Source organism: Staurois parvus, unplaced genomic scaffold, assembly GCF_062004578.1.
Source record: "Staurois parvus isolate SC_StPar_1 unplaced genomic scaffold, SC_StPar_1.0 ptg000071l, whole genome shotgun sequence".
NCBI classification, from domain to species: Eukaryota; Metazoa; Chordata; class Amphibia; order Anura; family Ranidae; genus Staurois; species Staurois parvus.
The window spans coordinates 7,790,016-7,816,785 of NW_028317867.1; the positions used below are offsets into that span (position 1 = coordinate 7,790,016).

A 26,770-nucleotide genomic window follows, 5' to 3' on the forward strand; every position below is an offset into this window, starting at 1 on the left:
TTCTAAAGTAAAACCTCAGTATTCAGGTTTAATTGCAGGGTTAGCACTTTGCGATAAATATGTGGGTTTTGGGTTGCAGTTTGGACACTCAGTCTCTAAAAGGTTCTCCATCACTGCCCTAGGGTAAGCCTGCATTCCTTTATTATGAATGACTAGTTTACATGTATTCAGCTGCTTTTTCTGGTAAAGCATTTAAGTCATAAATCCCTGTAACACAGGATTGGATTGGATTTGGTTTTGCTTGTTCTTAATTTTATTACCGTTAAACCATAGAAAGCTACCAATGTTGCCAGCAAATGAGCATTGTGAATAATTTGAATCCGATTTAGTGGTACCAATGTGAATGATTAAATGTAACTGACCTAGTTTCAACAGAAAATAATATAACTATTAATTTGTACTCCTTAGATTTAAGCCTTGATTTACATATTTTATAGGGTGCCTGGAAGTATCAGCCATTGGCCAATTTTAGCTATGGGCAATTTCACTTGGCATTTACATTCTGTTGGGCTATTTTGTATCAGAATGTAATTCACCACATCTGACATGTATGATGAAGCGTATTACCCTGTCACTTTATTTTCTACTTTTATGTAATGGCTGTGTGTATCTGGCAGGCTGATACACACACATGGCCAATTTAGGAGGAAGCTTAAAATGTCTTTGTTGCTGGGAAAAAGGGTAACTTTAAAGGAGCTGTGGGGTTTTTCTCTATTATACTTTCCCATTTACCACCCTGAAAACACCAGCCACTCTATTGACCTATTGAGTCTCCTATATCTGACTGAACCAATGAATGGGTGTCATTCTTGGTTTTGAATAGTAATGGACTATTTAGGTGGGCTTGAAACTTTATAAATGTCTGATGGACTGAAAGTGGTCCTGGCTACTTGTGGTGGTTTTCTTTGACAAAATTGTCATTTATAACATAGATTTTTTTTAAATTATATTTAACCACTTCAATACAGGGCACTTTTACCCCCTTCCTGCCCAGGCTAATTTGCAGCTTTTGGCACTCTCACAGTTTTAATGACAATTTTGTGGTCATGCAACACTATACCCAATTTTTATTAGTTTTTTCACACAAATAGAGCTTTCTTTTGGTGGTATTTAATCACCACTGGGTTTTTAATTTTTTGCTAAATAAAAGGGAAAAAAACTGAAAGTTTTGAAAAAAACAAGTTTTTCTTTGTTTCCGTTATAAAATATTGCAAATAAATAATTGTTTTTCATAAATTTAGGCTAAAATGTATTCTGCTACATTTCTTTGGTGCAAATAACCCAAACTAGTGTATATTATTTAGTCTGTAGGAAAGTTATAGAGTTCACAGACTATTGTATGTACCTGAAAATTGATCAATCCTGATGTACTGACAGCACTGATCTCAATTCTTGAGGCCCAATAATGTCAGGACAGTACAGATATCCCCCAAATTACTCCTTTATGGAATGTAGAAAGTCTGCGGTATTTAGTAAGAGGCTTGGAGAGTTTGTTGAAGTTGTAATTTTTCAGCATAATTTTTTGGAAAATGAAGAGAATAAGAAAAAATCTTTCACAGGTTTTTTTTTTGTTTATATACTGTTACCATGCAGTACAGCATCATCAAATAACTAGTGTGCCGGCGATGAGGGACACTGACTGGTAAACCTTGCGAAAAAAAACCATATATATATTTACTTTTTTTATTTTTATTACTTTTTTTTCACAATTGTTTTTAAACACTGTGACTGGAATAATATAATGTTACCATAGTATCATTGTACTACTCTGGGTAAGTGATCAGTATTTTTTTTACACATTGTGATTGCCTATAGCAGTGAATTTCACTGCTATAGGAAAGCATTTAACTTAATGAAATCAATTTATTCAATGGTTTTGTTGTTATTAGCTGTGTTTGGCCACTGCTAATCACATGACACAGATGGTCTGTGATTGACCTAGTCTGTACATGTGATCACTGTGATCAATCACAGCTAACAACACAATTGTATACAATGGATGGCATGAAAGGAAGTCATCCATTGTTTACAATTGTCATGTGACCTGTTGTGATTAGTCACAGCATTCACATGGTACCAGCAACAGGCTGGTCAGCAGCAGTGTCCTATGTGACAGATCTCGCAGCAGTGTGGCCCTGCAGGCTTCCACAAGGCGACAATCAGGGAGGACATCATATTACACCCACCTGGATCAACAAGAGTGCTGCTTGGCCATCATTCTCCTATAGGCCGAGCGAGAACTGGTTCATTATATTTTATATGATTTTGGAATTTTTTTTTAATTGCAATAAAATTATTTTCAGCTAGACCATAGATGCCCCTTATATAATCTTGTTATCATTCTTTTAGCTATAGCACGTTGAAGTAAATGCAGGGCCACGCACAAGTTTAAATGTAATGGCAGCAGGGGCATAGCTAGAATTGGGAAAAACTTAGGGCACCCTGAGAAAGCAATGCAGCAAAGGGTGGGTGTCACTAAGAGTGGGAGGGGTTTTAGGGGGGATGGTTAAATAAAAACAAAGCCTACTCACTGTTTACAAGACACACGCACACCACAGTCCTTCAGTGCCAACAAAAGATGCTTCAGTTATGAGGTCACAAGCAAGCAGACATAACTGTAACCTCAACATAATAATTTTTAAATAATGAAACATTTAACTGCTTAGTAACCAGTGTACAGAGTACAGTGGCCAGGTGTATTTAATGTACAATACAGTCTTGTAAAGTACAAAAATAAGGGTTTAAACACCGTACAGCACAGTGTATAAAGTATGGTGGTCAGGAGTAATTCCATACTTACTGTAGAGGTAAGGCATACGTAAAGCAGAGCTGAAGTTCTATATCCCTTCCCCCAACAAAATTTCCCCCTTTCAGCTCTAACAAACTCCCCACCAGCAAAATTCAAAATGTCCTTCTCCCTCAAAAAATCTCCCCAAAAAAGCAGACCCCCAACATAAACCCTTCCTTCTGTAAAACATGCCCCCTTTCCCTTAAACAACCTCTGTGTAGCAAAGAAGTCTCCCCACAAGGACCCCCACAGCAAAGTACCCCACCAAAAGCAAATTCTCCAGAAGAACTCCTCCTCTCAAGAAAATACCGCCAGCAGAAAACCTACCAGCAAAGAGCACCCCTCGCAAAAAAATACCTCAGAAAATAGCTCCTTTCCATGAGAACTACCTCACCCCACTCACAATAAAATCACCTCCCCAGTAAAGAGCTTCTGCCCACAAGAACCCCCCACAAAGAGCTCCATCTAACAAGAAAAGTGCTACATGGGAAGTGCCAATTCAACTTATAGACCTCAGATACAATACAGAAAAGAGCCAGGGGACATCCTTCCTCCGGGGTTTCCCTTGGCTGTGTCATATGACATGTTAGATCCCAGGAGCCTAGAAAAGCCTATCTCAGTTCTAGGCTGCAGCATGGTATCTGAGGTTTGTGTTGTGAACTGTGGGGAAACAAAGGGAAATAATTGCATTGTGGTGTTAATAGAGCTGTAAAGAAGCATAGGAAAGGTACGTTTATGCAGCTCAAAAGTGCTAAAAATCTATGTCTGAGAAATCAGGTAGAGCTGGCACTTGACGTGGATAAACATGACAGCCTATAGATGTCAATGGTTGCCAAGGAAGCAGAAGCTGATGCATCCTTACCAACCAATGACATTACCTGGCCCATGCACTTGCATGGCAGGGAAACACTGGCCACGAAAGCATATGGGTAGAAAATGGAGCGAGTTACTTTATTGTCTCAATAAAACCACACTGCCATATACTGTCACTGTCACACTCTTATATTAGGAACATTTTGTTTGCCAGTTTCAGAGGTCTAAGAAACCATTTCAGTTACCTTGCCCTTAAACTGCCAAGAGATAAATAGTTTGTCTCTCTGTACTATTCAGTCAACTTTTGCCATATAAATTAATCTATCATTTAATATGCACATCCACCCTCTCAAACTCTGTCCCAAGTGGCAGAGTTTGTCCTTGCCCAGGGTTAAATATACATGTTTTATCCATATTTTGTTATCTTTGCAAATTATGTACATTTTAATTATTCAGCCATATTTAACTCTAAACAAGTCTTACTTTATCTGATACAGAGGTTGTTGTGCAGACTTTTCAAACACTATTATTATCTCATATTAAATAATATTTCATACACATGTATATTCTCTTGTGGCCCTTCCATGTTCCAACACTAAAAGTCAGCCTTAACTCTTGACATTCAAGGTTTCTGTCATTAAAAGCAGTAAAATATATTTGTTGGCATATAGTTATCTCCAAACACCCAGCCATCATGAATCATGATCTACATCAAGTCATCAAATACTTTTTTTAATATCTTATTATAACATTTCGCGAACACAGACTGATTAAATTACTCCATTGCTTGATTGATGCCCACTTCGATATTCAACATCCCACCTGCGTATGTGGTCATCTTAGATTTCTAGTGCTTACTCATTACACACACAAACTCCAGAAGTTTGAATTGGATTATATTCATACAAGGCTTAGTTCACACTAGCTTTAAAAGCAGGTGTTTGAGAGGCTTTTTTTAATGCTCCTCAAACGCCTATGGAAATGATACTATTCACATTGTTCATATTAGCAAAAAATTAAGCACTAGAGTCGCATTGCTTCAGAATTGAAGCCTCATGTTGAGTCAGGAGGTGTTGGAGCCTTGCAACGCCGCCCATTCAAGTCTATGGTGACACTCCTCAAATGCCTGGCAGGCGTTTGCGGGGTGTTTATACCATTAGAGTTTATTATAGGCATTTACAGTGCAGTTTTAATGATTGTAAAATGCCTATAAAACACCTCAAAACCAGGCATAGGGCATTTGGGGAGTGTTTTAACGCTTGTAGAACGCCCATACTAAAGCTCATTAATGCCTGTCTAAGGCTATAGGGGTGTTTTTGAGGAGTTAGAAATTTTGTCAAGTGTGAACAAACCCTTATTCTTTCAGGCAATACAGTTGTATTTTGGAAAATTTGAAAATACTAATTGCCTAACACTCCAAATTCTGCCATACATGGGAAACATATACAAATATAAAGAAGTATGGCAGTAGAAAAGAAATAAGTGGTCCATTATGCCTGCCTCTTGTTTTTTTCTTTTTAACATATTATAATTTGATGATAACAAACCAAAATCATTGTGTATAAACATACTATCTCCAATCTTACAATCAAATCTCTATTGGTGATTACTACAGCTCCCAATATCCATAAAAACAATAGGCGACCATGCTGTACTTTTGTAAAAACAATCAATCTTTATTATCTATTCACATAAAACACTAAAATATATTATTCGTAAATTTGCTGCAACAAAACTTTTGGAGAATATGTATTCACCACCTCCATCTTTCGGGTAAAACTCACACAAGTAAAATAAAATAGATGTTAGAAAAAGTGGTGACAATATAGTTATTAGGTAGATAAATAGGCAGCAACATTTATTTCTGGTTTTGCTACTGAACAAAATGTCTTATATTTTTGTTCTACACAAGTGACTGCACTTCTTTACTTTGTCCTGTAATAATATGTTTTGTAATGCTTTTTCCAAAAAACAGTAATTATCTATAGTCATAAAAAAGAAAAAAAAATAGACCACAACATACAGTAAACCAAGCAAACAACCTTCCTGTTGCTTCAAATTGAAAATGCTGCCCTTTTGAAACTTATTCACACTTGTTTCTGCTAACAGCATTCTGTGAGCAGAAACAAACAGCACTCCAACAGATACCAGCAGTGTTATGTAGTTTAAACTAATTCATTTGGATCTCGGACTGATCCTTGTTTGCAGTGACATTTTGAAGACGAGAGCTAGTACCCTTTCATGCTCTGCAACAAGGTGCCAAAAAGCTGCAGTGTATCTATTATTTATAACTTCAGTATATACAGATAGCCATACAGCCTGGTATTGTCACCTGTAATCTGAAATTAGAAAGAGGTAGCAGGATTCCACCTTGTTGTACAGTGCAAGAAGGGCATTGGTTTGCATTTACAGAGCTAGGTTTGAATTGAACAACCTTGTTTTATTATACCCATGCATAATACCTCAATGGAAGTTGTGGGAACGTTTTTTCATTTGTTTTGTATTTTAAAAACATAACCTCTTTACTAGAATATATGGTACTGGCCAGCTATACTATATGAAAATGGTGCTTATATCCCAACTCATGGAACAAGGATAAACATACATTTTTAGAAAACAGGGACTTTGCAATCACCAAAATATTACAACAAAAGAAATGTATAAAACACCATTTTATTAAATCTTAAAAACAAAAAGAAAAGTATATTGTACACAATAATATACAAAGATGGCGATGATTTGGCTGCATTTAATAAATAGAGAAACCCTAATGCGTCTCAATTCATATGGTTTATATTTTTAATCTCCTTCAGGGGGAAACAGTAGAATACAGCAAGAAAGTTCTATTATATAGTACAATATAGGTAATAGCATCATATAAATATATTTATTGCCAAAAACACAAACATTTTTTATATTCAACTTACATCACCATATGTTGTATCAAAAATAGGATAGAAGATTTTTGCTGGTTAATTCCTGGCATCACAAGACCCTCCAGTGATCCAGCTGAGTAAGTATAAACTACTGAGAAATGAGTCTTTTGCCAACACAGGGGAGTGCTGTTTGCCCAGGTGCGCTCGCAACCCTACCCCCCCACATCTGCTGTGTCCACCACACACAGCAGAATGAGAATCCTGGTAATCAGGACCTGGTGATTACTTGATCGCTATGCAATCACATGATCACAATGACAACAAAGCTATTATGAATAAATCTGATTCATAAAAGCTTTGCTTCTGTTCCTGGAGAGCTGTGATTGGTGCACAGCTCTCACATGACACATGAGGCTAATCACAACACCCTGTGCCATGTGACCAGCTGGAGCCAATCACAGATCACTATTATATTGAACTGTCATGAACTTAACACATTCATGACAGTTCAAAGCAAGATTTGCATTGCAGAGCAAGTATGTTCATTGCTCATGCCATGGAAAGTGTAAAAAAAAAAAAAAACCCTGATCACCCCCCCAGGGGAGTACAATGTTACTATGTTAACATTGCAGAACTCTCATGAAAGTATATATATATATATATATATATATATATATATATATATAAAGAATTTAAAATGTTGACAGAATTTTATTTTTAACTACTTGCTTTACTAATTGTAATCTTGTGATTGTAATCTTACATCATTTTCTATTTCCGGGTGTGCGTGCCATGCGTCCACCCCCCGCAGCTCCCTATGCCATCCAGGAAGAGAACACGGCACTACATTTTACATGCACACGTTAGATTAGCACATTTAACTCTTTGATCACCCCTATTAGCCCTTTGATCACCCCGTCACCCAGCCAGTGCCATTTGTACAGTGTCAAAACCCCAAAAATGCAGTGTTAGCAGGATCAGCTTTGCTTGCTGCCAGCACTAGCATTTAGCCCCTCCTCAGTTTTTCATGGAAGATTTGTATCAATTGATTGTGGGCCAAAGCAATTTAAACACACAACAGATCGCCGCCCACCCAAATTCAACTCTTGCCAGACAATTTGCATGGAAACCTATCACAGTTTCTGAATTTTAAACTTTTTTGGGCCCAACCCTCAACATGGGCATTACAAAAAAGAATCAGAGTGCTCCTTTCCATCACATGTGCCCATCAGAGTGCCCCTTTCCACAGTATGTGCCCATTTGTGCCCCCTTAACATAAACTGGGCCCGTCAGAGTCTCCCTTACCATAAAATGTGCTCATCAGAGTGTCCCTTAACATAATATGTGCCCTTCAGAGTCGCCTGTAGCCTCCCTGGAAGTATTCCCGAGTGTAGCTTGGGGTAAAGTTTCAGTGCCACAAGCGGTAACCCCGAGCTACACTTACCATGCGGTGCTGCTCCGGGATCTGTTCTTCACTTACCTTGTTCTGGGCTCCCGCGATGTCCCCCCTGCAGCGTCCCCGGCAATGTCCTCCGACCGATGTCGGTATCTGTCATCTGGGATCCATCCCCTGCGAGCGTCGGGACGTATGGGGGACGGAACGGCGGGAGATTTGAAAATGACAAAAAGTGACATTCACTAAATTCACTAAAATCACATAGTAAAACATTACTGTATCAAGCCATTTCACATAGATTTTGTCCCTAGTGCTTTGTCCTGTGCCCTGCCTGCATTTTTACTGTTCTTTCTGAATGGAAACTGAGAAATGTCCATGGCGTCCAAAAAGCATCCCTTTAGGTCCAAAGCGGTTTTAGACCAGCTAGAGAACAGCGATAGTAAATTAGAACCACTTGCAGAATTGAGTGATAATGATTCCTATGGAAATTTGTCATCAGACACTGAAAACGATTTTGCGACTTTGCTCAGTGATGTGCGAACTTGGCGCTCTATTTCAAATTTCAGTGTTTTTGGTTTGATTATATTATCAAATTAAATTTATTATTATAATATTATTATTTTTTATGATTATTTATTAAATTATAATTTATGATTTCGTGTTTCAAATTGTATCATACCCGGGATGTTTACTAGACTCTTGTTTTGACAGATTTCAGTGAGTTATGCCTAAAAAATTACAGGCCTACAATAAAAAAAATACATATTTCCATGCAAAAAAAGTACCGCTTTGAGCACAGAAATGTGGACATAATCAGACCGCTAGGGAGGTTAACATAAAATAAGGGACATGCTGATGTGCACATTTTATGTTAAGGGACACTCTGTTGGGAACATTTATATTAAGGGGCACTCTGATGGGCATAATTATATTAAGGGGCACTCTGATGAGCACATTTATATTAAGGGGCACTCTGATGGGTACATTTTATGTTAAGGGGCACTCTGATGGGCACATTCTATGTTGTACCCATCAGAGTGCACCTTAACTTAAAATGTGCCTGTCAGAGTGCCCCTTAACATAAAATAGGAGGCATGCTGATGGGCACATTTTATGTTAAGGGGCACTCTGATGGGAGCATGTTATGTTAAGGGGCACTCTGATGGGCACATTCTATGTTGTGCCCATCAGAGTTTCCCTTAAAATTCAATGTGCCCATCAGAGTGCCCCTTAACATTCAATGTGCCTATCAGAGTGTCCCTTTAGAACTGCACTCTACCTTGAGGGCAGACAGGAGCTGTGCCGGGATCCTTGTTGGACGCTTGTGTACAGGCAGGGAGCAGGAGCCAGAGAGACAGTGAGTTGAAAGGGGCGGGGTGCACATGTGATGTCATGTTGTTGTGATGACTGTCCTGCTCAGTGTTCTGTCATTATGGGCTAGCAGTCCAGGTGGCAGCACTGCTGCGGCCATTCGTGGACCGCGGTCCACCATTTAATCACCACTGCTCTAGGGCCTCTGCTTTAAAATATATATTATACTATACTGTTCAAAGTAATTTTCTAGCAAAAAAACTGTTTTTTCAAGTAAAAAAAGTGTCAGAAAAAGCTTGGTCTTCAAGTGGTTAGAAAAGTGGGTGATGTGTGGCATAAGCCTCTAATGTTGGCCCTAAAATGCCAGGATAGCAGAAGCCCCCCCCCCCCCCACAATGACCCCTTTTTGGAAAGTAGACACTCCAAGCTATTTGCTAAGAGGCATAGTAAGTATTTTGCAGATCTCATTTGTTGCCAAAAGTTTTTAGAAAACGAAGAAAGAAAACAAAATGTATTTTTTCATATCTTTTATTCTCTTTCAAAACTCTGTGACAAAATGATATATGCAAACTACTCACCATGCTTCCTATCAAATTCCTTGAGGTGTCTACTTTCCAAAAAGGGATCATTTGGGGGAGTGCTTGTGCTATCCTGGCATTTTAGGGCCTCTGAAACTTTGATAGGTAGTGAGGAAGTGATATGAGGAATTATACCTTTTGAAAGCCTGGAGGTGGTCATTGGATTTTGGAGGCGTGTATGTGGCTAGACTGCCAAAAAGTCTCTAACATGTGGTATCCCTATACTCGGGAGAAGTAGCAGACTGTGTTTTGGGGTGTTATTCCACATATACCCATTGCATGATTGAGCAATATATCATTTAACTGACAACTTTGTGTGAAAAAAAAAACATGCCTCTCAGGAAATTCCTTGGGATGTCTACTGTCCAAAATTCATTTGGGGTTTTTTTGTACTGCTCTGGCATTTTAGCACCTCAACAAATGTGATAGGTAGTCAGAAAGTAAAATCTGAGTAAATTCCAATATATATATACCATAGTTTGTAGACGCTATAATTTCTTACAAACCAATTAATATACATGTATTGGGATTTTTTTTTTTTATCAAAGACATGTAGCAGAATACATTTTGGCCTACATTTCTTACTAATTTTGAGTTTACTATATATTTTTTATAACTGAAAGTAAAAAATATCTTTTATTTTAAAAATGTTCAGTCTTTTTTCGTGTATATCACAAAAGAAAAAACATTGGTAATCAAAAAAGAACATAAATTTTGTTTGGGTAAAGCATTGCGTGACTGCGCAATTACCAGTTGAAAAAGCGCAGTGCAAGAAATGGCCTGGTCATTAAGGGGGGTAAATCTTCCGGAGAGCAAGTGATTAACACTAATGTTTCATTACATGATCAGTGACTTCCTCATAGGATATGTTGAGGTTTTCAAAGTTTGGGGTCCAGTTTAAAACTATTTTTAAATACATTTCCTTTAAAGTTGGACTCTGGAATAAGCAAGTATTCTCTAAATACAAGAGGTATGTGTATCCCTACCTAAATCTTAGTGTGATTTGTTTATTTCTTGTAGGTCTGTGCAGTAATCCAGTGTGAAACTTTGCCTCTGTGCAATTTCCTAAATTGAAGACCAGTCAGTTCTGCTTTCACCTTGTGCAGGGTGACTGGTCTTGTATCCACGCCATTCTGTCATCTGTCTTCTTTTGAAGGCAGCCTGTAGTGGGTGGATCCTGTTGAGTCTCTCCCACAACTTCACTCTTTGCATAGGTTATGTAGAACCCAGTGTTCATGTTACTGCTACTTTTACAAGGTATTATCTGGATTTGAAAAAACAGTTGATGCACTTAAAATGGTTGTATATCCTTTATGGCTATTGAGGAATGTTTTGAAATGAAAGTTTTCGTGCTCAGAATTCAGCTTTAAGTATTTTTACATTTTAGACATGTTATGCAAAATTATGTTTTTTTTAACTAGAAGATATGTATGTGAATTTCTTTACTGTTACAGCTCAACATGAACTCAGCCCCTACCTTCATGCACTTCCCAGCAAAAGGAAAGCCCAAGAGAGCAGATACCTTCGACCTCCAACGTATTGGGTTTGCGGCCGAACAGCTCGCAAAGTGGATTGCTGACAGAACAGATGTCCATGTATGTAAATATTATGACATTGCACAAATCTAGATATCTGAAATTCAGTTTGTGCTGAGGCTTTGTCACATGTCATTACATTTATTTTTAATCACATAATAGATGGCTTTCTGCTTTTCCTGTACTTGTATTCTGAAAGACTTCTCGCATCTGCCACAGTGAATTTATTATTCCTATTCCCAAGTAACTCTGAATGACTCGTGGTACACCACTTACATTGTTCTACACAGCAATGAATTCTGCCACAGTAACAAGAGTAAATTATGCTGGAGACAGATTTCCTTGGTGTTTGTTCTAATAATGAACACTATTTTATACAGAAAAAGCTTTTTTTCTAATATAATCATTTGTATATTATTATTTGTACGTTGGACCTTTTTTAAGATTTGTGTTCATTATTTTGCTTCCAGCAACCTGTCTTACTTCAACAAGGCAAGTTATAGTTTTGTTGCAGTGCAAGACCATCTAGAGTTATATAAAACAACAAATGTTTTATTTATAGACCTTTGTTTGTAACATACTGAGCAAAGTAAACTCAACCACTGTAGAGACCTGCATAGATCTCATTAGAATAACCACGACACAGACCTGCAACCCAAACTAGTCATGAAGTTAAAAATAGCAGCTACTGAAACCTCAGCCCTACTCTTAGCTGCAGTGCTCGTTACCACACACAGTCCATGGTGCCATGAGATTGGCACATATTTTCACAGCTCACTGCTTTTCTGCACTGAGATCTCAATGCTTTCAGATCGTAGAAATAGGACTAGCATAAGCTAATGTTACATTGCTGGGGTTAATTTGAGTTAGACATTCGGTAAAAGTGTATTTTCAGCCCAAACATTTTTGTTAAACTTGGATGTTTGGCTATATTTGGGTAGAATTAGAACCTCTGTCATGTTATAACTGTTATTCAGAGCTTCAACAGAGAGATTTACCCTCATTTGCTGTTGGTAAGTTGTAAGGGAAGAAGTAAGAAAGAAAATCTGCAACAGGGACACAGTAATAAAAACTGACAGTGCTTCTAGCCTCTATTAAACAAAATATTTCTGTTGTGTTACTGTTAGAGGCTTTTTTTTTATAATATATTGGGTTTTTCATTTTCAGATCCAAATACCATTTACAGTAGATATGTAAGAAACATAAGCCCATAAGAGCTACAAGAAGGCAGAAAGCCTGTACAAAAATTAATACAAAATGTAATGTGCAAAGGTAGAAAGAGATAAGATAACAAAATATACAGCATGGTAGAACCAATCATTCCCTAGGAAGCCCATTAGTAAAAGTGAAAGTTATACCCTGAGCTGTCCTATAGCATGGGGCTTTCAATTTCTAATTATGAGCTACTGAAGGTGAACTATAGGTCAGAGGTCCCCCCTGAGCTGTATCAGGCACTTGAAGTTTACCCAAAGAGTTAGTGAGTTCGGCTTTCAGATACCAGTCTGTGTAGTGAAACGGTTGCATATGGGATGCTAATTCAGCTGGTGAGAAAGAGTGTTCTATGAAACGCCTCCATCTGGAGATGAAGTGGTGGATGGTTTTGAAGTTTTGAGTAATGGTGTTTAGCTTTTCTATGTTGAAGAGAGTGATGACTGCCTGTTTCACCATGGAGATGCACAATAGGTTAGGATGTATCCAGGCTTATAGAGGTGCCCTATGGGCCACTAGGAGGCATACAGTGGGGCAAAAAAGTATTTAGTCAGCCACCAATTGTGCAAATTCTCCCACTTAAAAAGATGAGAGAGGCCTGTAAATGGCATCATAGGTAGACCTCAACTATGAGAGGCAAAATGAGAAAAAAAAATCCAGACAATCACATTGGAAAGAATTTATTTGCAAATTATGGTGGAAAATAAGTATTTGGTCACCTACAAACAAGCAAGATTTCTGTCTCTCACAGATCTGTACCTTCTTCTTTAAGAGGCTCCTCTGTCCTGCTCTCATTACCTGTATCAATGGCACCTGTTTGAACTTGTTATCAGTATAAAAGACACCTGTCCACAACCTCAAACAGTCACACTCCAAACTCCACTATGGTGAAGACCAAAGAGCTGTCGAAGGACACCAGAAACAAAATTGTAGACCTGCACCAGGCTGGGAAGACTGAATCTGCAATAGGCAAGCAGCTTGGTGTGAACAAATCAACTGTGAGAGCAATAATTAGAAAATGGAAGACATACAAGACCACTGATAATCTCCCTAGATCTGGGGCTCCACGCAAGATCTCACCCCGTGGGGTCAAAATGATCACAAGAACGGTGAGCAAAAATCCCAGGACCACACGGGGGGACCTAGTGAATGACCTGCAGAGAGCTGGGACCAACGTAACAAAGGCTACCATCAGTAACACACTACGCCGCCAGGGACTCAGATCCTGCAGTGCCAGACGTGTCCCCCTGCTTAAGCCAGTACATGAAGTTTGCTAGAGAGCATTTGGATGATCCAGAAGAGGATTGGGAGAATGTCATATGGTCAGATGAAACCAAATAGAACTGTTTGGTAGAAACACAACTCGTCGTGTTTGGAGGAGAGAGAATGCTGAGTTGCATCCAAAGAACACCATACCTACTGTGAAGCATGGGGGTGGCAACATCATGCTTTGGGGCTGTTTCTCCGCAAAGGGACCAGGACGACTGATCCATGTACAGGACAGAATGAATGGGGCCATGTATCGTGAGATTTTGAGTGCAAACCTCCTTCCATCAGCAAGGGCATTGAAGATGAAACGTGGCTGGGTCTTCCAACATGACAATGATCCCAAACATACCGCCCGGGCAACGAAGGAGTGGCTTCGTAAGAAGCATTTCAAGGTCCTGGAGAGGCCTAGCCAGTCTCCAGATCTCAACCCCATAGAAAACCTTTGGAGGGAGTTGAAAGTCCGTGTTGCCCAGCGACAGCCCCAAAACATCACTGCTCTAGAGGAGATCTGCATGGAGGAATGGGCCAACATACCAGCAACAGTGTGTGCCAACCTTGTGAAGACTTATAGGAAACGTCTGATCTCTGTCATTGCCAACAAAGGATATATAACAAAGTATTGAGATGAACTTTACATATTGACCAAATACTTATTTTCCACCATAATTTGCAAATAATGTCTTTCCAAATCAGCCAATGTGATTGTCTGGATTTATTTTCTCATTTTGTCTCTCATAGTTGAGGTCTACCTATGATGCCAATTACAGGCCTCTCTCATCTTTTTAAGTGGCAGAACTTGCACAATTGGTGGCTGACTAAATACTTTTTTGCCCCACTGTATGTGGATCTGTTGAGGAGTGTTAGTAGATTTGGTGGAGTGTGCCGAACTTAAGGGTTCCTCATATCTGAAGATATATAGTATTGAATCTTTGGGGATGGCAATATTTTAATTTGAGCAACATATTGCTAGACCTGGTCCCAGAAGAAGGATATTTGATTGCATTCCCATAAGTGATGACACACAGTAGGTCAATTATGGTCACATTAAGTTCATATGGGATGTGTGGAAATTGGCAGTGAATGGTTAGTAGGCAGGATGAATGATTTTAAATTGTGTTTTCTGGTAACCCAGCCGAATCTTTTTCTGGTGTGTCATCTTGTTGGAATATGGTAACCCAAGGTTCGAAAGGAGTGAGATTATATTTTGTGGTTTGATGGGTAATGAGATCGAGTTAGATGTCAGAAATGGAGTATTGGTCCCGAAAGAGGACTATCTCAATGAAGGAGCTCTGGAACGGGTCTTGATGAGGGGTGTAGCAGGTCTGAAGATAGTTTACCAACTGATGGTAATGAAAAATATGGGATTCAGGAAGGGATAATTGAGCAGTCAGTTCCGAGAATTACTTAAAGGATCTGTTGGTATAAATTAAAACCATTATCACGTTGTTAAGTCCTTTATGTGACCATTGGGTGAAAGCTGCATGCTCACTAGAGAGAGGAAAGAAGGTTTCCGTGAATAGGCAGGTAGTGGGAGATGTTTGGTGGCAAGTCAAGGAGTTTCTGTATGCCAATACAGTATCTCTGATCAATAAGTTGGATCTAAGATGGAGAGGAAGAGATTTAAGTTTCGAATGAAGGATGGCTGGAAGGTGCAATGGAGATGGATGGCTGGAAGGTGCAATGGAGACACCAGGGCTTTTTCCAGTATATAGTTTGAGTATCATAATTTTTCTGATAACCAATCTAGGCCCTGGCTAAGCAGGCAAGATAAACTATAAAATCCAATATTGGGCAGACCTGCTCCACCCTTCTTCTTGGGGAGACATAATTTTTAGAGTGCAATATGACCCCCTATAATGAAGGGGTCTAGAGATTTGGTAAGCCTCTGATTTGATACTACGGTGGTGGCTATTCACAATGGTGGTTATGTTGGAATGAACATTTTCACTATTCAAAACAGAAATCAGGGGACTGGTTTACCTTCTATGGACTATTTGGGATGTGTTTTTCATTTTTTGTTTTTTTTTTAGCACTATTTATTTATGCAGTATTGCATGTACATTATTAACATATTTATTTGCTATTGATTTATAGGTTTTTACCTAGCACAACACTAATTTATATTTTGATTTGGATCAGATAAGAACAAGTTTGGTCACCGATCATGACACCACTAATCCCATCATCTGAATTGAGTTGCCTGGATAGAGGTTCTAGGGCTATGTTGAAGAGAAGGGGGGATAGAGGGCACCCTTATCTTGTGCCCTTAGTTAGTTAAGGGAAGAGCTGGAGACATAAAGTCAGGAGTACCGAGCCAAGCCGATGTAGATGAGTACATTTTTTGGACAAGTCAAGTATGGGTCCCGATATTTCAAACTCCCTCATAACCATAATGAGCCAAGAGAAGCTGGCAATATCAAAATCCTTTTCGGCATCCAAGGAAATAATGACAATGTCTTGTTGTGGATGAGCTTTGGCATAGTAAAGCGCCATCAAGACCTTGTGTATGTTTAGGGTTATGGAATATCCTGGAATTAATCCAGATTGAGCTGGGTGTAATATGACAGGAAGTAAGGTGTCAACATTGATCAGAGAGAAAGAGTTATAGGACCCAGGTGATAATGGATCTTTCTCTTTTTTGTAATAAGTTTTATGTTTTCCTGTGAGCCAGTGGGTAGGTACGGACTGTCAGCCCATATAGAGATGATGTAAAATGTCTAAAATAAAATCTATTGTGAGTTTATAAAATTCCACGCTATATCCATCGGGTCCTGGAGCCTTTGAAGGGCTTGGCCCCTTAGTTCCAGTGAAGAGAACTCCTAAGGCATCAGCATACCAAGACATTTTGGACAATTTCATGCTCCCTACTTTGTGGGAACAGTTTGGGGATGGCCCCTTCCTGTTCCAATCTGATTGCACCAGTGCACAAAGCAAGGTCCATAAAGACATGGATGAGCAAGATTGGGGTGGAGGAACTTGACTGGCCTGCATTAGCCTGGTCCTGACCTCAACCCGATAGAACACCTTTAGGATGAATTAGAGCAGAGACTGCAAGCCAGACCTTCTCGTTTGACATCAATGCCTGACCTCACAAATGCGCTTCTACAAGAATGGTCAAACATTCCTATAGACACACACCTAAAACTTGTGGACAGCCTTTCCAGAAGAGTTGAAGCTGTTATAGCTGCAAATGGTAGGCCAATTCAGTATTGAACCCTACAGACTAAGACTGGAATGCCATTAAAGGTCATGTGCATGTTAAGGCAGGCCTCCCAATTAGTGATGGGCCGAACACCCCCTATTTGGTTCACGGGTGAACATTCAAACCGCAAACTTTGAACTGGGACAATTCACTAAACGGTATCTTACTGCATCCGAGATACTGCACAGCTACTAAAATACCGCATGAGTTATATTATTAAGTCTGCAGTATTTTAGTAGTGAAAACATTCTTTAATGTTTCAGCTGCATGTAAAAAAAAATACCAGCAATGAAAAAATTAGCAAAATAACAGCATCCATACCAAGCCCTTCGGGTCTGGTATGGATTTTGAGGCAAACCCCCCATTAGAAATTTTATTTTTTAGTAAATGGTGTGGGGGTCCCCCCAAAATCCATACTAGACCCTTATGCGAGCATGCAGCCCGGCAGATCAGGAAAGGGGGGACAAGAGAGCACCCCCTCAAACCACACCAGGCCACATGCCCTCAACATGGGGGGTGCTTTAGGGATAAGGACCTCTTTCCCACAACCGTGAGCGGTGGTTTTGGGGATCTGCAGGTGGGGGGGCTTATCAGAATCTAGAAGCCCCCTTTAACAAGGGGGGCCCCAGATCCTGCCCCCCATGTGAATGAGTATGGGGTACATGCTACTCATTCACAAAAAAAAAGTGTAGTGCAAAAAATGACAGAAGACAATCTTTGACAAGTCCTTTATTAAAAACAAAAATTAAAAAGTATCCCCCGAAGTAGATCCATTATCAATCACTGCCTGCCATGAAAAAAAAAAAATGCTCCACTCTCAAAGCTGAATCCAGGCTGTCTGACAGCTGAGCTGTCCTGACAGTTCTTAAATATCTAAGAGGCATGGCCACCAGGTGACATCAACCAGGTGACCCCCACTGTGACATCATTGTGCGATGTGATTGGCCAAAGCATGTGGTCAGGTGCTTTACTTTGGCCAATCACAATGCACTATCAGAGCACAGAGCGTTATGGGGAGCAGTGGGCAAACAGCCTGCCGAATGACCTTAACGTTCGTGTGTTCGCTGAAAAATGAATGGCTGACATTAGTCCCAATACTTTTGGCAATATAGTGTATATTACAAGTTTAACGAGGCTTACGCCGGGGGTCAGCAACCAGTAGATTGTGACCAGGTGACTGGTAGATCGCAGTCTGGGCTTGCTGACCCACCAACCCAGAGCATCAAACAAAGTACAATGCAGAGGAACTACTTGTAAATTTGGAGCTGTAGTAGGGAGCAAGAGCTGCATAAGTCAATGCATCACCTGTAGTGCTGGCTCCTGTCCCATGTGGAGTGATACCAACTGCACTCCACCTCTTATCCCAGCTAGCGGTCTCCAGAATGGTGCCAGCAGCAGGAAAGAAGAGATCTTCAGGTCAGTGTGAAGCAATACACTGGGCATAATAGTATAGCATTCACAATTTCCTGCGGGTTTGCTGCACTTAGTCATGGACTTCTATTATATCCAGCAGGTTTGGTGCACTTTTCTGTTTGACAGGCGGTGGTGGTAAGGCAATATGTTGCCTCCTCACCACCTGATTTAAACCCATGATTGCTGTGAAATGTGTGCAATTGCGAAATGGCAGTACAACAATTAGAGGTTTAAATCAGGTGTGAGGAGGCGACACTGTGCCCAGTGATCGTTTACTATTCCTATGTTGTTCAGGTAGATCTCCACCTCTCTAAGGATTCCTACCCCTGTCTTACAGTATATGACATTCCTTGGTCTAGACGGAGCTCAAATTGTTATGCCAATAACTTGCCATTGACAGTGACATTCAGGCCTGTCCTCAAAATTATGCTTTGCCTTTGGAGGTTGCAGGTGACCCCTACAATGAACATTCATTGCAACTTTCATGGCAAGACACATTTTATTTTGATAAAACAATACCTTGCAGCTTCATATCGACCTGGTATTAAGAAATGTTCAATAGAAATAGTTTCTTTTAAGAGTGTATTTCTAATTAATGATTCATGTTTGCTTTCTTTGTAACAGATCCGTGTGTTCAGGCCACCTAATTATTCTGGCACAATAGCTCTGGCCTTACTTGTATCCCTGGTTGGAGGTTTGCTTTATTTGAGAAGAAATAACTTAGAATTCATCTACAATAAGACAGGCTGGGCCATGGCAGCTCTTGTGAGTATTCATGTTTCTAACTTCAATGTGTTCATTTGTGTAAAAGGATTGCCATTTTCTGTGCATGAAATGTATCATAATATATAAAAGAGTGGCATTCACTAATTCATATTCTAACCAGGTCATTGAAGAGGGCAAAAATCCATTAGACCGTTCTTTCAGTGTACTTGTTAATTCACAAAAGAAACAGTTATGAAAGATATGAAAGCCATTTTAAAGTTTTAAAGGCATTTATAACAGAAACATTCACATTTTACAAAGCAGGAAGGCAAAAAGCTGTGGAGAGCACTGCTGGTAGTGTATGGTATACATTCTATGGTAACATTTTAGCTTTATATCCTTGCTCTTAAGTCTATTAACATCATGTGGCTACAAGCAATTTTCCTTGTAAAATAAGTTTTAGACAGGCATCTTAAGGGGAACTCTGGGAAATGATTTACGAAATGGTGAGTATGTAAAACAGAGATGCAGAGATGTTTTTTATTATTTTTATTATTATTATTATTATTATTATTATTATTATACAGGGTTTACATAGCACCAACAGTTTGGTGTGGAGTGCTAAATTCTCCAAGACTTGCTGTATTGTGTAAGAATGTAAATGTCTTCATAAAAGCCTGCAAAAATTTGCAGACAAGAGCCAAAGCACAGACCATGAGCAGTAGCAGGAATTAGGATCAGAAGTGCAACCTATCATTTACGGGATCTACATTCATGACATTCTTTATTCCTATCAGTAATATTAGGGATATCCTGCAGCACTTTAATAATGTTGAAGCTATGGAGAAGCTTAGGGACCAATGAGTGTATTGCGAACTGTTCCAAAAGTGTTCAACAATTTTAACTAAAAGAAAATTATTTTTGGAAATATGATCTATACCACAGATACAATATATTATGTCCTGCAGTCCTCTTAGCACAGCACTAAACTATATTCTCCTCCTTGGTATGGGATTCTGGCATTACTCTATTGTTGTCCAAGCACCAGGGTCCCTAGCTTGGATCCCCAATCTGACAGGGAAGAAGTGCGTAGATCACAAGGTTGGTCAGAATTACCAATCTTTTGGCAGATTAAACAATTTACATCTATGTATTTTAGTGATGCATTTAACTTTTTAGACTAGAATATAGCTTTAGGTAAGTTATCCCTATTGAGCCAACTACCTCGAACATTGTATTTTATTTCACTTATTTCACTATTTCATTTCTAATGCTAAACAACATATGCCATTGTTAAGACCATTTAAAAAAAATAATTTTCTTTAATCTGAACGAGTTAAGATGCCTACATTAAATAGGCTGTTTGGTGTTTATCAAATGATATGTTTTAATGACATTTATTATTTAGGTTAATTCATGGACTTAATAATATAAAGTAATACTTTCTATGATATAACAAGCATATATCATAGAATTAATTTCCTTCAAAATAGTTTGAAGAATGGCAGTCCCTTGCATACATGAAATGTGCTTATTAGGCATTAGTTCGGGGTCGCATATTTCAACAAATTTCCTCGAGTGCTGATGAGTTTACTGAGGTGCATACATCTTTCTGAGCCAAAACCGGACTACGGCAGAAAAACTGCAAGGTAACATCTCCATTATCTGTGCACAATGAAGTGTCCACTGTCAAGTCCCCTGACATATTGTTTATAAGACTGTCAGCCCAGGAGGTTTGGAAATGTAGTTTCACTATCAGATAAAAAGGAGAACGGATTACGCTCACATTAAGGTAAAGCAGTGCACATTTGTGTTACAATTACCCAAAATTGCCATCATCAGTCAATGCCACAAGCACCCCACTGAAGATGCTGGCTCATCCATACAGTTTTTATGACAGCGACAGTTACTAATAATATTTTATAATGCTGTAAATTGATTCTGAAGAGTATACATTCTGCAAGATATCTGGTCTGATTTGTAAAGTTATTTAGATGGAAGGTTTACATTGGATGTAGAAGTGCATGGTAGCCTTTTTCTATCTATTTATCCCATCATACATAAATCTGTTGAAACTTAACAACATATATACTCCTAGATTGTAAGCTCCAAGGAGCAGGGCCCTCCTTTCCCTCTTGTTTTGAACTGTATTGTTGTTGTATTGTCTCCCGTTATATTGTAAAGTGCTGAGCAAACTGTTGGCGCTATATAAATCCTGTATAATATATGCACTTAAGCTGTGAGTCTTGACTTTGATGAAGCATTCATATGTCTTTGCTCATAGATGTATGTTGATATGTGTATATGCTTAGTCATATATGCAAATATAGGCTTGATTGTGATTTAAAGTTAAAATGACACAAACCCGGGTAGTCCAGATCTAGAATATAAGAAGAAAAATGTAGGCAGAGGTCCACTTCAGTAAAAATCACTTAACTAAACACTCTAGAAATATAGGCAACTTTTTACATTGTATACTGTTTTTTTGTGATGGGAGTGCCTGCATGTTTACTGCAAATCCGCTTTAAAGGCAAACTGGTCATTAAAATGTATCTAAATGCAATAATAAAAGTGTAATATATAGCAGCTTATCAGTCCTTAGATGTGGCGTCTGTATTCATGTTCCTTATTCAGGCTTTCCTTTTCTCATCTGGTGATCCTGCCAGTAACACACTTCCTTTTTTAGGGTGATAACACTCACTCACTTTTCTCTTCTTCATAACATGGGGGGAGGATTTCTGAAGTCCTAACACACTTCCAGATATATTTGTGTGAGATAAAATTGCAAAATGCACAGGACAGTGGACAGCCCTGGGTCTCTGGCAGGATCAATAAATATGTGTTTGCACTTACCAACCAGATAAAACAAAATGCTTTCAATGGTATATTTCAAGAATCAAAAGGGAGAAAATATGTGAAGTTCATGGTTAGGGTCTATTTAATGTCAAGAAAAAACACAACAGGGCGTGCTCTCCTTGTGCAGTACCGTGATATCAAATGCTTTATTCTAAAAAAAGTGACAAGTGCATACTCACAAAAGGACCATGAAAACAGACCTAGGTAGCAGTGAGCCCTGTTGAGCAGGTTACCAGTTGTAATAGCTGATGCGTTTCGGGAGACGCACTCTTGTCTGGATGCCTTGGCTTGTCAGGCTTGTCTGGTTGCCTTGGCTCTGAGGAAGGGAGTGTGTCTCCTGAAACGCGTCAGTATTACAACTGGTAACCTGTTCTACAGGACCCCTGCTACCTAGGACTGATTTACCTGGCTACTTGTCTGTTTACATGGTCCTTTTATGAGTATGCACTTGTCACTTTTTTAGAATAAAGCATTTGATACCATAGTAATGCACAAGGAGAGTGTGCCGTGTTGTGTTTTTACTTGTCAGTGATAAGATTTCCCCCATCTTCAGAGGGCTACACCTCAACTAGTGACAGTTATCATGAGAATCTGTGGGGCATGACGATTTGAGGGCTGGTGGTCTTTTTGACTTTGACTTGGGTCTATTTAATACCTGGGCCAATCTGAAACAAAAATAAATCATAATAACTGTCTGATAGAATGTCTTGAATTATATACACATTCATTTTAATCAGCATTATTTACCAAGCATCTCACTGCCTGGATGAATTATTATGTAGTCAGCCAGTTATGGGCCCTTTGCTGTTTGACTCAATAGTAGTCCTATGTTATTCAATGGCTAAATTTATGCCCTTCCCATTGCCACATGCCAATTTTTATTACTCGCAATTCCTTTTGGCAAGATAGAAATCTTCATTCATCTTTTCTGCATTCTAATAAGCAAGTCTCTTTATTGAAAAGTCTATACCTGAGCTTCTGTGAAAGAAAGCCAAACACAAAGCGTTGTTTTATGCCATGCCCCAGCCTTGGCAGTTTCTGTATTTTCCTATGAGTTACTGAAAGCACGGTAAAGCATATTCATGTTTGCTTATTTACTACAAATGTAATCTATACAAATGTCAACAAAATTAACAAGATGCTCAATCCCTGCATGAAATTGCATTTCATTAGAAAGGTGCAATAAACTCTCAGAGCAATGCACTTGAAAGGTAGGAAATTGGAATTGATGTACTGTATAAACACAAGAAAGCTATTTATTTCACTGCAAGAAAATCTACCCAAAGTGACTTAAGCCCTTATTTTTATCCTTTTCTTTAACAAGTCAATTTCAGAGTGTATAAAACAAGGAAAATTATTGAATGTTACACAGTATACTGTACATTTTAGAGTCAATCTTTGTCATTAGCACTGGAAAAATATACAATATGAAAGATGAAATAAAAAAGAACTTCCTGAAGTTTGAATTGATCAAAACAAAAAAAAAACTGGAAGTGTATTTAAAATGGATCCATATGCATGCCATCCTCTCAGCATAAATCATTAAAGGATAACTTCACCCTTCGGAACAAGTTCCACCTGTTTTTAGGGTGGAATACTGTAACATGTTCCAGCATCTGCAGCCTCTCCCCCCCAACTGATTCTCCCTCCATGTGACAGTAAGCGGGGGATCTTCTCCACCCGCCTGCTGTCCCAATTTGAAAATAACAGGGCTGTGCAGGGCTCCGGCCACTTGGCTCTGTGAATGAAGGCCTACAAATACTGTCAGCCATTGCAACTGATGGCTTGTAGTTCTCAATGAACTGCAAGGACACTGGTGAGCGCTCTTATAGTCTATTGAGCTTCCTGCTCTCAGGTAACTGCCTGCCCATTTTAGGTACAGACAGCCAGCTATGCTCAGTCTGCAGGAGCCTGAGATTGCACTTGTGATCTGCTGAGCATGGGTAGAATGCTTTGGAGGCTGCTTAGAAACAAAATAATAACCTGCACAAAATGTGCATTTATTATTTTATTTCAAAAGGTGAACTTATCCTTTAACCGCTTCCCGACTACCCTATAGCAGATATACTGCTACAGGGCAGCACGGGTGCGCAAAATCACGTATATATATATATATATATATATATATATGTGATTTTGCATTTCGGTGCTTTTTTTTTTAAAACATTGGGGGGAACTGACTTGGCGTCACTGACTTCCCCAGTGACACCAAGTCAGTTCCCCCAATGTTAAAATGCTCGCCACAGTCCCGTTATAAGTCGCTGATCGCCGCTATTACTAGTGACACCAGTGACACCAAGTCAGTATCCCCCAGTGTCAGAATGCCTGCCACAGTCCTGCTATAAGTCGCTGATCACCGCTATTACTAGTGACACCAAGTCAGTTCCCCCCCAGTGTCAGAATGACCACCACAGTCCCGCTATAAGTCACTGATCGCCGCTATTATTAGTTAAAATTAAAAAAAAAATTCCATTATCTATACCGCCATTTGTAAATGCTATAACTTTCACGTAAACCAATTAATTTACATGTATTGGCATTTTTTTTAGCAAAGACATGTAGCAGAATACATTTTGGCCTAAATTTATGATGAAATGTGTTTTTTTTTAATTTTTTTACTGGACATTTTTAATACCAAAAAGTCAAAAATATTGTTTTTTTTCTCAAAATTGTTGGGCTTTTTTTTTTATAGCGCAAAAAAAAAAATGCTCAGGCAATCAAATGCCACTGAAAGAAAGCTCAATTCATGGGAAAAAAGGACGTAAATTTAATTTGGGTGCATCACTGCATGACTGCGCAATTGTCAGTTAAAGTAACGCAGTGCCGTGACACAAAAAATGGCCTGATCAGGTAGGGGGGTAAATCCTCAGGAGGGCAAGTGGTTAAAGTACCTTTGCTCCAATTCAGGACAAAGTTGCAGGTTCTCTTTAGACCTCATGCACATAGGTTAGAAATGCTCCTTCTCTTGACAGCACCATTTTAGCAAAAAGAAACACAAGAGACTTGTAAAAGTGTCTAACACTTTTACAAACGTTTAGGCGCATTTACAGGCTTCAGGCGCTTGGATGTTAATTAATTTCATTAGCCAGAATAATAATTTATTCTGGCCATTGAAATTAATTAAGCTCAAGCACTAAATGCCTGACGCCCCTAAAAGTGGCTGTAAAAACACCCTGTTTGCATGAGACCTTATAGTACACCTCCTCTGGTACTAATACTTACATTGCTGTTGGTGTGCCCAGCTGCCTACTCTCCAAACAGGGTCCTACAAGATGCCAGGTATGGGGACCATGTGACCTCCTCTTTTCTCACTATGCTCTATGCACAGCATCTAAGCAGCTAGTTTTCACGCCTGACCACATTCATATGGTCATATGGTGGCATGGGGAAGGTCCTTAATTTTGTGTAAGTTCCAACATGGAGGTCTTTACTAGAGATGAGCGAAGAAATGAAAAATTCGATTCGACTGATTCGGCGAATTCGTGGACAATATTCGATTCGAGTCGAATAAATTCGCTGTGAATTTAACTTAAAAAAGGGTGTTTCTAGGCTTCAGAGAGACTTAATATTAGTGCAGAACACTGTACCTTTAATTTAAATGCCCTTGGAGTCTGCTGGGGAAGAGAAATAATACTGTCAGTCAGTATGACATGCAGATGAGTGCCGTCGATCTTAGAATCACCGCACACTTCACTCATTTGGGCAGTCACGGGGCCAAAACCAGAGTGTGGAGCCACAGTGTGGCGGTGGAGGCAGCAGCAATGGGAGGCCATACAGCACCCTATGACAAAAATGGAAACCACCAGCAGTGTGAGGAGACCTGAAAGTGGCACATGGCAGAGTGTGGCGATAGAGACAGCAGCAATGGGAGGCCGTACAGGGACCCATGACACACTCTGGACCTGGCAGCAGCATGAGGAGGCGGTACAGGGGCCCATGACAGATTACGGGCCTGGCAGCAGCATGAGGAGTCGGTACAGGGGCCCATGGCAGATTACGGGCCTGGCAGCAGCAATGGGAGGCCGTACAGGGACCCATGACACACTCTGGACCTGGCAGCAGCATGGGGAGGCGGTACAGGGGCCCATGACAGATTACGGGCCTGGCAGCAGCATGAGGAGTCGGTACGGGGGCCCATGACACACTCTGGACCTGGCAGCAGCATGAGGAGGCGGTACAGGGGCGCATGACAGATTACGAGCCTGGCAGCAGCAACTTGGACAGGAGGACGTTCAGCTTCTGCACCGTCGGGTGCGTGCTCGCAAACTGTTGTCTCTTGGAAACGGATTCCAAGAAAGACTGCTGACGGAATCCGTGAAGATGAGTAGCAGGAGAAGGAGCATCTGAACGAGCGGAATATGCCAACAAGCGACAACAGGGGCCCATGACAGATTACGGGCCTGGCAGCAGCATGAGGAGTCGGTACGGGGGCCCATGGCAGATTACGGGCCTGGCAGCAGCTATGGGAGGCCCGTAATCTGCCAGCACCCTATGACAAAAAATGGAACCCACCAGCAGTGTGAGGAGACCTGAAAGTGGCACATGGCAGCAGAGTGTGGCGATGGAGACAGCAGCAATGGGAGGCCGTACAGGGACCCATGAGAGACTCTGGACCTGGCAGCAGCATGAGGAGGCGGTATAGGGGCCCATGGCAGATTAGGGGCCTGGCAGCAGCTATGGGAGGCCCGTAATCTGCCAGCACCCTATGACAAAAAATTAAACACACCAGCAGTGTGAAGAGACCTGAAAGTGGCACATGGCAGCAGAGTGTGGCGATGGAGACAGCAGCAATGGGAGGCCGTACAGGGACCATGACAGA

General features: G+C 39.9%; 1 protein-coding gene across 1 annotated transcript in view; it reads left to right on the plus strand.

The window, feature by feature from the left end:
* TUSC3 (tumor suppressor candidate 3) overlaps window positions 1–26,770 on the plus strand; it is a 358,515-nt gene that overhangs the window by 240,047 nt on the left and 91,698 nt on the right. The window contains exons 4-5 of the mRNA XM_089669302.1: window positions 11,217–11,357; window positions 19,015–19,155. Coding sequence (XP_089525428.1) covers window positions 11,217–11,357; window positions 19,015–19,155 — 282 coding nt within the window. The remainder of the gene's footprint in view (window positions 1–11,216; window positions 11,358–19,014; window positions 19,156–26,770) is intronic.